Genomic DNA, 14,148 nt, shown 5'->3' on the forward strand with positions numbered 1-14,148 from the left:
AATTCAGGGGACCGGGCACGGTGGCTCACGCCTGCAATTCCAGCACTTTGGGAGGCCGACGTGGGCGGATCATGAGGTCAGGAGATGGAGACCATCCTGGCTAACACGGTGAAACCCCGTCTCTACTAAAAAAAAATGAGATGGGTGTGGTGGCAGGCAAGCTACTCGGGAGGCTGAGGCAGGAGAATGGCGTGAACCTGGGAGGCGGAGCTAGCAGTGAGCCGAGATGGCACCACCGCACTGTAGCCTGGGGGACAGAGCGAGACTCCTTCTCAAAACAAAAAAAAAGAAAGAAATTCAATAAAAACCTGTTGTAGGCCCTTTCCCTTAAAAGCTAGCTCCCAACCCATTCACCCTATTATGCCTGTCAGTGAAAAGGCATTGCTTACGGTGAGACCTGATCAGCCTTCCAGTCCCAAGGGCAAGACCAGAATAAATAAAACAAGGAAATCAATAACCCTAGAAGAAACAGAAATGATTCAGGAAACAGACAATGGCATTTATTTTAAAAAACTTATTATTCTTAAAGCAATTTCAAAAGCTTTTCTATCCATGTCAGCATCAATATGTTATGAAAAAGGAATAAGCGTACGCATTCTTTTAATTAAAATATAACTGCTGAAATAAAAAGTTCAGTTAGAAGAGTCAGAAAATAAAGCAAAATAAAGCATCCCACCTCCTCCAAAAGGCAAAAAGACATAAAGAGAGGAAAATCTAAGAGGAAAAACAAATTCAGGAGATTCAAGCTTTCAATAAAGAAAACAGAAATTTTCCAAAGCTGAAGACAGACAAGTGTTTATATATTAAAAGGAACTACTGAATGCTGAGCATAACTAATAAAAAGGACTCACATGTAGGCACATTCTTGTGAAATATCAGAAACATCAAGATAAAAAGAAAAGTTCAGAAATTTCCAGAGGGGGAAAAAAACCTACAAATAAATAAGACTCAGACAGCCATTATCAATGCTAGATGTTAGAAGATAAATGGAGGAAAGTCTCAAAGCTCTGAGAGAAAATTATTTTGACTGTAAAATTCTACTTAGGCAATGGACCAAGTATAAAAGCAAAATAAAGACATTTTCAGATACGCAAAGGCTCAAACAATAATTGACCTCTTATTCTTGTATCATGAAGAAGACAGTTTAGGAAGAATACAAAACAAAGGTAAAAACCAAGAAAACAGGAAATAACCTTTTTTTAATGGTGGCACTAACCCAAGAGTCAAGTGAAAAGAAATTCTAAGGATACAGCTATAAAGCAGACCTCAAAGCAATGAGTCCACATTAGAACAAGAAATCAGGAAGCTCCAAAGAAAATCTCAAAGAAGAATCACATACATTCCAGGAAATAAATATACTGAGTAAGAAGCTCAAAGATATTACCAAAGCGATAAAAGATGCATACATTGCTTTTCTCAAAATAACAAAAAAAAGAAAAAACTCCCGGAAACAGAAAATTATATAACAACATGATCCTAATGGAGCCATCAACCTAAAATGTGGAAATGATTTTGAGTAATTAATTGATTAAGTGTGAGAAAAGTAAATCCATTTAGACAACATGCTGGGAACATTCTCCTTTGGGTAACCTAGGATATTTAGAGAGAGAAATAAAATTTGAGCATATCATTGTTTCCTCTTCCAAGATGTTCTTTGCCCTCTCTTCTCTCCTCTCACTCGTTTATTCATTCATTCTTTCAATATTTACTGAGCACCCGTGCTAGGAGCTGAAGATAAAACAGTTAACAAAAAAAGAAAAATCCCTGCCCTTTTGAAGCTTATATTCAATAACTCCTACTCTTTCAAGAATCTGCTAATGCAGGAGTCTCCAATCCCTGGGTACTGGTCCATGGCCTGTTAGGAACCGGGCCACACAGCAGGAGGTGAGTGGCGGGTGGGCGAGCATTACTGCCTGAGCTCCACCTCCTCCTGTCAGATCAGCAGCAGCATTAGATTCTCATAGGAGAACAAACCCTACTGTGAACTGCGCATGCAAGGAATCTAGGTTGTGCACTCCTTATGAGAATCTAATGCCTGATGATCTGAGCTGAACTGGTTTCATCCCGAAACTATCACCCCCAACCATAGAAAAATTGTCTTCCATGAAACCAGTCCCTGGTGCCAAAAAGGTCAAGGACCACTGTGCTAATGGATTCTCTCACCAATGAAACTTTTTCTAAATTGTTAGACTATGTGTGCCTCCTTTTTTCCTCCTAAAGAGCTCTAACTCTTTGCAAAACAGAATTTGGCTTTTTACATACCTATTACCTCATCTAATGTGTGAAGAATGCAAGACACCAGCATTTATTAGTTATTTGTACCTCTAGTGAACAGCACTGGGCCTAAATCAATAAATAGGTTTTGAACCTTTCTACTCAACCAAAATGTAAATAAAACAGCTGTATTCATCCACTCTCACACTGCTATAAAGAACTACCTGAGACTGGGTAATTTAGAAGAAAAGAGATTTGACTGACTCACAGTTCCACAGGCTGTACAGGAAGCATGGCTGGGGAGGCCTCAGGAGACTTATAATCGTGACAGAAGGGCAAAGGGGAAGCAAGCACGGAATTCTCATGGCAGAGCGGGAAAGAGGATGAAGGGGGAAGTGCTACACACTCTGATGAGAACTCACTATCATAAGAACAGCCAGGGGGAAATCTGCACCCATGATCCAATCACCTCCCACCAGGTCCCTCCCCAAACACTGGGGATTACAATTCAACATGAGATTTGAGTGGGAACGTAGAGCTAAACCATATCAACTGCCAAGTAAAATGTAAAGCACTATGCAAATGTTACTTATTATTTAACAGATGAGGACACTGAAGTCCTTCTCAGTTAAATGATTTGCTCCAGACCATAAAACTAGTCTGTAGAAGAACCAAAACTAAAACCTATATTGCTGAAAGCCTGGGTTCATGCCATTTCTACTGTACTAGGTTGAATAAAAACAAGTAGTCAAATCAAAAAATGGGCCTAAATGGGAGAGAATTACCTTAGGCATTTTCTTAGAATGTTTTTAAGTACCCAATAAACATCTAAAACATAGACTCTATTTCTTCCATATGTCAAGACATAGCTTTACAATTATGTAAAGATTATTTGGAAAGCCTCTAATCAAAAATCTAACCTATCTTTTAAGAGCTTCAATTTCACAGAGTTATGCATTTCTACTCTGTAGTATATGTTTGAAATGCATAAATGTTTCGAGATGTTTAATGGCATTTAATATAATATAAGTTGGTTTTTTAAAAATTTCCTCACGGGAAACCTTCAAAACTCATTACCACAAATATACTAAACTTTTATTCTTTTTAAACTTGAAAACACTTGACTCCTCAAAAAAAAAATGCTTATATTACTACCTTATACAACAACAACAAAAAGCTTTTTCATGAGTTACATACAGCAAGCCTATGGTTAAAATTATCAATATACACATTTTTAAAATTAAGCAAAAAATTAAACATAGATACATATATAACTTTTGTAAAAATCGGAGAACTAATGAAACATATTCTGGTATTTCACACATGCCAAGGTTACTAGTAAGCATACTTTTTATGGCTTGTCTTTGGTAATGACCATATCTGTTCAGCAATCCACATTATTAATACTGAATAGTAGTCATGGAAATTATAACTTATCCACAAAAATATAACACTGAATAGAGAGGTAGGGTAATTTTATATTCACAGGATAAGAACAAAAATTGGCTGTTTCAGCTCAACATTTATCAAAGGCTTGTAGGTGCCAAAAAGTATTCTAGGCACTTGGAATATTTCAAGATGAATATATTAAAACTCCTGTCCTTGAGGAGTTTACTCCTTGAGTTTACTCTTCAAGGAGAAAGGCAACTGCAACCACTCTTCTCCCAAACACTAAAGCTGACTAATTAAATGTAACTCCCAAGTATAGGATACCATGGCTGGATTATCTACAAAGAGGTTTCATCAAACTTAAAAGATAGTTTAAAATACTGTGAAAAAATCAGTTACTGAATGTGTGTGATACCAGGACTTGAGCTATGTTTGTGAGTCTGATCACAAAAATCAGAAATTTAAGTCACATACACTATTTTATAAAGCCCCAAATACTTAAAAACCAAAAGGACTCAATGAATACTAACCTAATAGATTTGTACTCATAATGTAACCAGAAGAGTCAAGAGAAACTTTTATCATCCACTAGAATACAGAAGAGTTTTACCTTTTTCCTAATTCTAGTACCACTACCATTAATTACCACAATTCGTTACCAGCTCAGGTGCCAACTCTGTGATCTGGCCCATGTTGAGTAAGAATCAGCACCTAAATAGACAAAATCTCTATCCTTTACAACTCAGACTCAGTTACAATCACTGGAATATGTCTAATTAATCCGCAACTTAATTCTATGCCTTCATCTTTTCCTACATGTTTCCCAAAGAAAAAGTACAGATCAGCTTTTGAAGGTCCTTCTTTAATATCTATGCTGACAATCAGATAATTTGTTTTATGACTTTTAAAATACGTGAAGTACTCATATAACTATTAGCCACCTGTCAAGCAATAAAACGGATCCAAAAAAAAAGGCCAACAGAAATAACAAACAGCAAAGAATAGGCACAAAAAGAACATGAAACAGCCAATACAAATATGAAAAGACAGCCTACCTAATAGTCAAAATAAACATCATCACCACAGTAAAAACAGCATTTATTGTGCTTTCTTTATGTAAGAGTGAATATGCAATAAAGACTCAATTAATTAATCAATGATTTACTAAACAGACAACAAACTACCTGAGAAAATATGCAAATTTTCAAATAAGAGGTAACATTTTCAGCTGGGACTTCATGGATGCAAGTTCACTAGGCAAAGACTGGGGGTAGGGATAACACTAAAAGAAGGGCAGAGGACAAGGCAAGGGCATACATATCATCACCAAAATATGAAGCCAGTTCTTATTCTAGGAGCCAGTTCTCATTGTAACACTGAAATGGAAAGTACCTGATAAAACAGTGACGAGGTATGAAACTGTACAGGTAGAAAGGAGGTAATATATAAACTCTGTTTATACATCAGGCTAAAAAATTTGAACTTAAATGTTTTGTTTAAAAGACATGTAACTTAATTGGACTTGCTCTTTCCTGTGCCTTTTATTTTCAGTTTTCAAGGAAACATTTGTTCAAAAATAGACAATCATCAATAATTCAGAATCAAGAACGCTTTATCCCTAATAAGATTTCTCTCAAAGACAAGCACAATTCCACACACACAAAAAATACGTTACTTAGGTGGTCCTCCAAGACTTACTACTCTTAAAACAAATTAAAAATTTAGAATCCATTGTCAACTCCCTAAATGATCACATAATTTTGTTTCTTCTCTATAATAAACGAAGCTCACTTCTAAGCTGTCCATTACTCTGAGAAAGCTTACTGTTAATATGGTTGATATATGTAGTATATACATAATCAAAGGAACTATACAGTTAAGCTCTCATATCAGAACAGGATTATGCTGTCAGAGCAACATCCATATGAGTCCACTTGAGCATCAATCCAACCTTGTTCTCAACCTATATTTTATAGTTTTTATTAACAATTTAAAGATAAGCACAAAACAATAATTTCAGTGATCATGTTTTTACATCTTTTTTAGATTTATAAAGGTTAAAGTTGTCAATAAAGTTTTACATCCACAGATCATACATGAATTCGTTTAAGTGAATATAATAATAAGAAAAGTCAATTCAAGGGCTCTACCTGACATACCCAAATGGCCAAGAGTAAAAAAAGATGCAAGCAAATTAGTAAACCAGTATCTGAGATACTCACTGCAACGAATAGGCCCCAAACACAAAGCATGAGTTTCAAGGACAAGTTAAAACTTCTAAAAAGAGATTAAGAGAAATAACTGGGGCACTAGGCAAAAATGATACAAAATGTCAAACAGGATTATTAACTGGATTACAAAAAAGGTACGTGGATAGAAAATAAATAAGCAAATGACTAATTAGTAAAATCAAGGAACAGGGTCAGAGGAGTACCAACGGCAAAAGTTGCTATGGTGAATAACAAAAATATACAAGATACAGCATTCTTAGATACTACCATTAGCCAACTTGAAAATATAAGAACAATAAAAGATCATTCATATTAGCAGTAAAAATGACAAAGCTCCTAGAAACAAATCAAATATAAAATGTATACTTTTTTTTTCTCTTTTTTTTTGAGACGGAGTTTCACCCTGTTGCCTAGGCTGGAGTGCAATCTCAGCTCACTGCAACGTCTGCCCCGCAGGTTCAAGCGATTCTCCTGCCTCAGCCTCCTGAGTAGCCAGGATTATAGGCGCCCGCCACCAGACCCAGCTAATTTTTTTTGTATTTTTAGTAGAGACGGGGTTTTGCCACACAGGCCAGGCTAGTCTCAAACTCCCACCACCACACCCAGCTAATTTTTTTGTTATTTTTAGTAGAGACGGAGTTTTGCCATGTTGGCCAGGCTGGTCTCAAACTCCTGACCTCAGGAGATCCACCTGCCTTGGCCTCCAAAAGTGCCAGGATTACACCCATGAGCTACCGCACCCAGCCAAACAATTTTCAAGGAGACTTAAAAACACATTTAAATACAAAAAAGAAGAACTGAACACAAAGATATTCTATGATCATGGATTGGAAAATACCAGTTAACACAAATTATGAGTTAAATCTAATTCCAATCACAAACCCAGCAAGACTTTTTGTGGAGCTTGACAACTTATTCTAAAATTTATATGAGGCCAGGCACAGTGGTTCATGCCTGTAATCCCAATACTTTGGGTGACCAGGTGGATCCACCTCAGGTCAGGAGTTTGAGACCAGCCTGGCCAATGTGGCGAAAGCCCATCTCTACTAAAAATATAAAAATTAGGTGGGTATGGTGGCGGCTGCTTATAATCCCAGCTACTAGGGAGGCTGAGGCACAACAATCACTTGAACCTGGGAGGCAGAGGCTACAGTGAGTCAAGATCACGCCATTGCACTCCAGCCTGGGCAACAAGAATGAAACTCCGTCTCAAAAAATAATAATAATAATAATAAAATAAATAAATAAATAAATAAAACATATATGAGAGATCAAGGAAAACAAAGACAAGGGAATTGCATCCCAAATATCAAACATGCCACCATATAATTAAGAACATATTTCTGTTGCAGAAGCAGGCAAATAAATCTCTGCTATAACAGAGAGACCAAATATAGAGCCAAATATATACATAACCTTAGTAGGACAGGCTTATAAGCCAGTTAAAAAGGGATAGAAAATTGTGTTAGGACAATTAGATTTCCACACAGAAAAAAAAAAAAAAAAAAAGAAAAAAAGAAGTGCTGTATACCCCTATCTCATATCATATACGGAAATAAACTCCAGCTAGATTAAAGATGTAGGTAAAAAACCAGCCTGTTGCAAGACAAGAGTGACACCATTTCGAAGCAAAACCACCATAATGACAGGAGTTTGGCTCCAGCAGCAAGATCTTCAAACAACGCCTGTAGCATAGATAACCCCTCATAAAGATGTTTATCTAACCTCTCCAGTGGTCACGAATAGCAAGAAAGTCTAAAGTGTCACCAGCTGCACATGTTTTACCAAAACAGCTTGCTATATAAAGGATATTTTGGGAAGGGTGGATGTGGGAATACGCCACCTCTTGGCCACCCAAAACATTATTTCTGTTAGTAAGTCTGTAATAAATGTTTTTTATAAGAAACTGGATTTGTCAGCGTCTTTCTTCAGCCTCTCAGCTCCCTTAGCCTTTGGGGGTAGCTTTGCATGTGTTTGCTCATAGCAGAACAGAACTGCTAATAACAAAACTTGTATTATTTGAAAGAGTTTCACTTCTGGTAATGATAAACTAGATAATTCAGACCACTCTCCTGCTGAAAGAACTAAAATGTCTGGACAAAATACATTTAAAAGTCTATGTTAAGGCTAATGAAGACACAAGGCTAATGAAAACAAAATATTAGAAAAAAGAAAAAGAAAGAGGTGAGCCTAGCAATAAGGGCTCCTTTTCTCCAACAGGCATCTATTAATTACAGAACAGAGGCCAAGAGGCTAAGAAGCAGAGCAGACCTTTTGACTGACTTACAAGATGAGAAGGTCAAAGACTGGAAATCAAAACCTACCAAGAAACTGCGAAGCCCTGTAATGCCAAAGGACCATATCCTAGATGTAAAGGAGGATCAGCCCTCAAAAGTACAGTCATGTGTCACCTGACAACATGGATACATTCCAAAAAAGACATTATTAGGCAGTTTCATCATTGTGTGAACATCACAGAGGGGGTTTACACAAACCTAGATGGTATAGCCTATTGCTCCTAGACTACACACCTGTATAGCATGTTACTGTACAGAATGCTGTAGGCAGCAGTAACACAATGGTATTTGTGTATCTAAACACATCTAAACATAGAAAAAGTACAGTAAAAATACGATACTATAATCTTATGGTACCACCATTCTATATGCAGTCCATCATTGATGGAAACATCATTATGTAGCACATAACTGTACTAAAGCCCAGATTCAAATTATCTCTAACCCTAATTGAATTAAAGTGATCTAGGATTGCTAGTTCTAGTCACCAGATAGAAACAAACAAAAACCTTAAGTAAAATACATCAACATTCAGAAGTTCAAATAACCTCTATCACGTTTTATGCAATGTCCAGCACTCTATCAAAGATCACAAGGCATAGACAAAAACAATAAAAAACAAGAGAAACAATATAAAATAGAGACACAAAGGAGATTAACATTTAAAGATTAGCAGACAGAATTAGACTATAATTAATATATTCTAGGATATGAGCCTAAGCAACAAAGTGAGACCCTATATCTCCAAAAAATCAAAAAAATTAGCCGGGCATGGTGGCACATGACCGTGGTTCCAGCTACTCAGGAGGCTGAAGTGGGAAGATCACTTGAGCCCAGGAGGTCAAGGCTATAGTTAGCCATGATCACACCACTGCACTAGAGCCTGAGTGACAGAGCAAGACCCTGTCTCAAAAAGAAAAACAAAAAATAAAAAATAAATTATGTTCTGGGACATAAAATACAAGATTTCTGGATAATATCTTTAAAAGGCTAAAAGGAATCACTAACCTAGAATTCTTTACCCAGCAAATATACTGTTCAGAAGTGAAGTGAGGGTCAGGCATGGTGGCTCACATCAGTCATCCCAGCACTATGGGAAGCCAAGGCAGGAGAATTGCTTGAGACCAGGAGTTGAAGACCAGCCTGGGCAATACAGCCAGACCCCATCTCTACAAAACAAAATTGTTTTAATTAGCCAGGCATGATGGCATGCTCCTGAAGTCCTAGTTACTCAGGAGGCTAAGGCTGGAGGATCGCTTGAGCCCAGAAGTTCAAGGTTGCAGTGAACTGTGATCACACCACTACATTCTAGCCTGGGCAAAAGAGCGAAAACCTGTCTCAAAAAAAGGAAAAAAGAAAACATGAAGTAAAATAACAACATGTTCACCAAAAAAAAAAAAAAAAAACAAAACAAACAAAAAAAACCCAGGTATTATCATCATACCCACACATAAGGAAATACTAACAGATATTCTTCAGGCAACTGGGAAATACAGAAAGAAATAAAGAACAATAAAAAGCATAAATATATGAGTAAATATAAACATTTGCAATATAAAATAACAAGAATTCCTTGTGCTATTTCAAATATATACAGAATTTTAAAAAACAAAGCAGATCACAAAAAAACAACAGACCATACAAGCTCTTAAAAACAAATTGCCATATTCTTAGGAAAAGATTGTTTCATGACCATGAAAACAATTACTAGAGTGAGTTTTACACCTGTTTAATCAAAGACGACTGTTATACTAGTCAAATTTTTGAAAGCCAGTCAGTCAGTAATAGTCATGCTTCTGAAATTCAGACAGTCAAGAGTATCCTTCAGTGAACAAAGGCTTACAATGTCCAAATACTTTTTAAACGGAATGTTACATATCTTTATATTATTAACCTTAACAATAATGGTACTCTTTTTGAATAATAAATAAATGAAGAAAAATGTCCTTGCACTAGAAAAGAAAGATACAAATATTTCTGAGACTTAATAGGAGCTGTCATCAAGGCAACACTCAGAAACAATATACCTACAGCTCCTGATCAATCTCTTGTGCAGCTGTGGGCTCCTTTTCATATATGGAAATTAGACTATTACTATGTCACCCCAGAACCCAGGGTACCTGTTGTGTGAGAGTAACAACTATGCTATTCCAAGTGTACGACTTCCCAACATGCTCAGTGGACTGTGTCTTGTAACAAAGAATATGAACAGATAAAATCTTTTCTTTGAAAACTGACAAAGAGTTTTCTGAAGATAATGATCTGATCCATACCTATCTTTAAGAACTATAGTATGCCTTCACAGTTGTAATTATTGGCAACAAGAATTAAACTTCTTGGATCAAATACTTCATATCTACTCAAAATTGTAACATTAACACTTAAAACTAAGAAAATAGAGATGTTTAAAATTTTCCATTTCACACACTTTTACTTCATATTCCTACTTGATAACTTTAAATACCAAATGCACTGTTTAGCCCTGAAATGATATTAAAACTCTTCTCTAACTGGGATATAATTACTTTCCATTGAAGCATTGTTCTGCCACTCAAGAGTCATCTGATTTACATAAGTGCTAGTTAAGCACCATAGAAATTCTAAAATATATCATTAGAATGTCACAGATCACTTAATCTACTCTGTCAAAACAGGGATTATTTCAACTTCTGTTTCACTTCTCTTAAAAGAAATCCTATTTACTTTCTTTTCTCTAACAGGGAAAAAAAAATTAGTAAAATAAACTTACAGTGTACTTCCCAAATCAAACTTTAAAATGATTCTGGTTAACCACAAATTGACTGAAGTATTTTTTCTGAATGTATTTTACTGAAACATGGCTGACAACATATAATAATGTTACTGCTACAGAATTACAAATTATTTCACTGATTACTCTTCTTATTCAAGAAAAAAAGGTCACTTTGGTCCATACAAAATTGTCCAAATAAACTAGATGCATTACTAGCTTAAAGTAAACAATTTTGTAAATAGCACTTCTACTTAGAGTTAAAACATAACCATAAAAAGCTTTCATTAAGCAATACATTTCACTAAGCTAAATTTATAGAAATATGTAATATTTCTATCACTTTCACACATCTTGAATATTTGGGAAAATAAATACAAAAATGTTTTATATTTTTTTAAATTCAGAAGTATATAATTTCTTCAAATATTACCAGCCATAAATAATATAGAAAATTTAAGATAAATAAATACCATGAATATTATAAACTTTAAATAAAATTCTAGCCATAATTTATGAAACTCACATTATTAAACAACACACACACACACACTGATTCCAAATGAAGAAGAGAAGTACCATGGTAGTTTCTCTGTGACACAACAAAAATTATTCTAATAAAAAAATTAAACAATCATGTAATTCCTAAATTTGTCACAGAAAGGTATGTGAGCTGGTCCTCACACCTCCTACTAGATATCTTTACACAACTTAAAACCTTTTCTTTTTTCATGCTATTATTTTCTTTGTAACAAAATGCCAACTAGTCAGATTCTAAAATACCAATCTTTAGAAATGAGATTAGCAAAACTACTTTAAAATACTTACTGTCTTGTTTCGTAATCTAATTATGTCTGAGACAGAGCCAGCGCCACAGTACTCCATAACAATCCAGAGGTCTGTATTCTTAAAATAACTGCCATAGTACTTTACAACATATGGGCTAAAAGAAAACACATAAACAATTAAATTTAGTTAATTCCCAAAGAAATTTTTTTCTTAATCTCAATACAAAGTATTTTCAACATTTCATAATGTTCCAATAAGTTAAATAAGTAAATGTCTATTGTACATCAAATTCTCAATATCTGGAGTTCACCAACTATGCATAATTAGACTTTAATTCATGGATGAAATTTAACAGGATTACAAACCAGAAGAGGACCAAATGTTTTGAGTGATTGAGAAGAAAATAAGACTTCATTTTGGCAAAGAAATTACTACTTAACATGAGGAACAAATGAAAATTTTTCCCTTTAACTAAAGCATTTTAAATATAAGTCTTCTAAAGGATTTTGCATTCAGTCAAATATTAATCAACTCTAAAATAATCTATATTTCAATGAGGCCAAAAGAGTTATTTTAAATTTTCTTTCATTCTGGCTTTTGAAAATTCTAGAGAAAAAAATTATAACTTTTTCTGTTTAAATTTATAGAATTAAAATATTAGCAATTTAATTTCTAAACTGTGGTCTTATGTCTTCCAGAGCAGAATAAACTATGTTTATAGCCAAGCTGTCTTCAGGAAGATTTAGAAAGGGACAAATGACCATCAGCAATAATGTACATTATGGATAAACTACATATACTGATGTATGAGAAATCTTACCTATCTCAAAGAGGCAGAATACCAAATTCAAAAAATACATAGAGATAGAAAATACAAGACAGCAGAAACTAAATAGAACACAACTTTAATGCTACAAGAGCTCAAATGAGGAAATAACATTGGAATCATCCAAAGAGAACTTTGTGGAAGGGAGTGGGATTTATATGAGATTTTGAAAGAAAAGTTTAAACTCCAAAATGTAGGTGGAGAAGAGGGATAAGAAAATTCTAGAAAAGAGAAAGGCCATGAACAAAGGTACACAAATAGAAAGAGAAAAACCAAGTATGGCATGTAAGAGGACAACTTGTTCAAATAAATAATTCTATGTAGTAGTAGCTACAATCAAAAACAGTAGCTATTTTGCTGGGCACCAATGTAAGATAAATAAGACAGAAAAACAAATAAGCAAAAAAAAAAAAATTTAAAGTACAATAAAAGAACATGTAGAGACTCTACCAATTGTGGAGGTTAAGAGAAGACTGTCAGGGAAGACTTCTCAGTACAGCCTTTAAAATTTTAGCTATGCTCTGTCTTTGAGGCAGTAATAAATAGCCTACCATCCAAAAAAAACCACTCAGGACTAGATGGACTCAGGGTCGAATTCTAGCAGATATACAAAGAAGAGGTGGTACCATTCCTGCTGAAACTATTTCAAAAAAATTGAGAAGGAAATGCTCCCTAACTCATTCTATGAAGCCAGCATCATTCTGATACCAAAACCTGGCTGAGATACAACAAAAAAAGAAAATGTTAGGCCAATATCTTTGATGAACACTGATGCAAAAGTCGTCAACAAAACATTAGCAAACCAAATCTAGTGGCACATAAAAAACCCAACCCACCACAATCAAGTAGGCTTTCTCTTTGGTATGCAAGGTTGGTTCAACATATACAAATCAATAAATTTGATTCATCACATAAACAGAACTAAAGACAAAAACCACCTGATTATCTCAATAGATACAGAAAAGGCTTTCAATAAAATTAGACGTCCATTCACATTAAAAACTCTCAACAAACTAGGTATTGAAGGAACATACCTCAAAACAGTAAGAGCCATATATGCAAAACCCACAGCCAACAATCATACTGAATGGGCATAAGCTGGAAGCATTCCCCTTGAAAAGCGGCATGAAGACAAGGATGCACTCTCTCACCATTCCTATTTAACATAGTATTGGAAGTCCCAGCAAGGGCAATCAGGCAAGAGAAAGAAAGAAAGGTCATCCAAACAGGAAGAGAGGAAGTCAAACTATCCCTGTTTGCAGATGACAAGATCCTATATTTAGAAAACCCCATAGCCTCAGCCCAAAAGCTTCTTAAGCTGATAAACAACTTCAGCAAAGTCTCAGGATACAAAAGCAATGTGCAAAAATCACTAGCATTCCTATACACCAACAACAGTCAAGCTGAGAGCCAAATCGGGAACTAACTCCCATTCACAACTGCCACCAAAAAGAATAAACTACATAGGAAGACAGCAAACTAGGGAGATTAAAGGTCTCCACAAGAACTATGAAACACTGCTCAAAGAAATCAGAGATGACATAAAGAAATGTGAAAACATTCCATGCTCAGGGATAGAAATAATCAATATCATTAAAAAGAGGCTGGGCACGGTGGCTCACGTCTGTAAACCCAGCACTTTGAGAGGATCAC

The 14,148-nt window shown here is 35.2% G+C and overlaps 1 protein-coding gene across 8 annotated transcripts in view; it reads right to left on the bottom strand.

The window, feature by feature from the left end:
• The window catches only part of STK3 (serine/threonine kinase 3), a 331,890-nt gene that overhangs the window by 249,636 nt on the left and 68,106 nt on the right, over positions 1-14,148 (bottom strand). For 7 of the 8 annotated variants that reach the window (XM_005563776.4, XM_015455063.4, XM_074000046.1 and 4 more), the window contains one exon: positions 11,709-11,823. In XM_005563776.4, coding sequence (XP_005563833.1) covers positions 11,709-11,823 — 115 coding nt within the window. Of the gene's footprint in view, positions 1-9,139; positions 9,301-11,708; positions 11,824-14,148 lie in introns of those variants that run through there. The other variant, XM_074000047.1, reaches the window with a different exon arrangement.

The sequence above is a fragment of the Macaca fascicularis genome, chromosome 8 (assembly GCF_037993035.2).
Source record: "Macaca fascicularis isolate 582-1 chromosome 8, T2T-MFA8v1.1".
Lineage (NCBI taxonomy): Eukaryota > Metazoa > Chordata > Mammalia > Primates > Cercopithecidae > Macaca > Macaca fascicularis.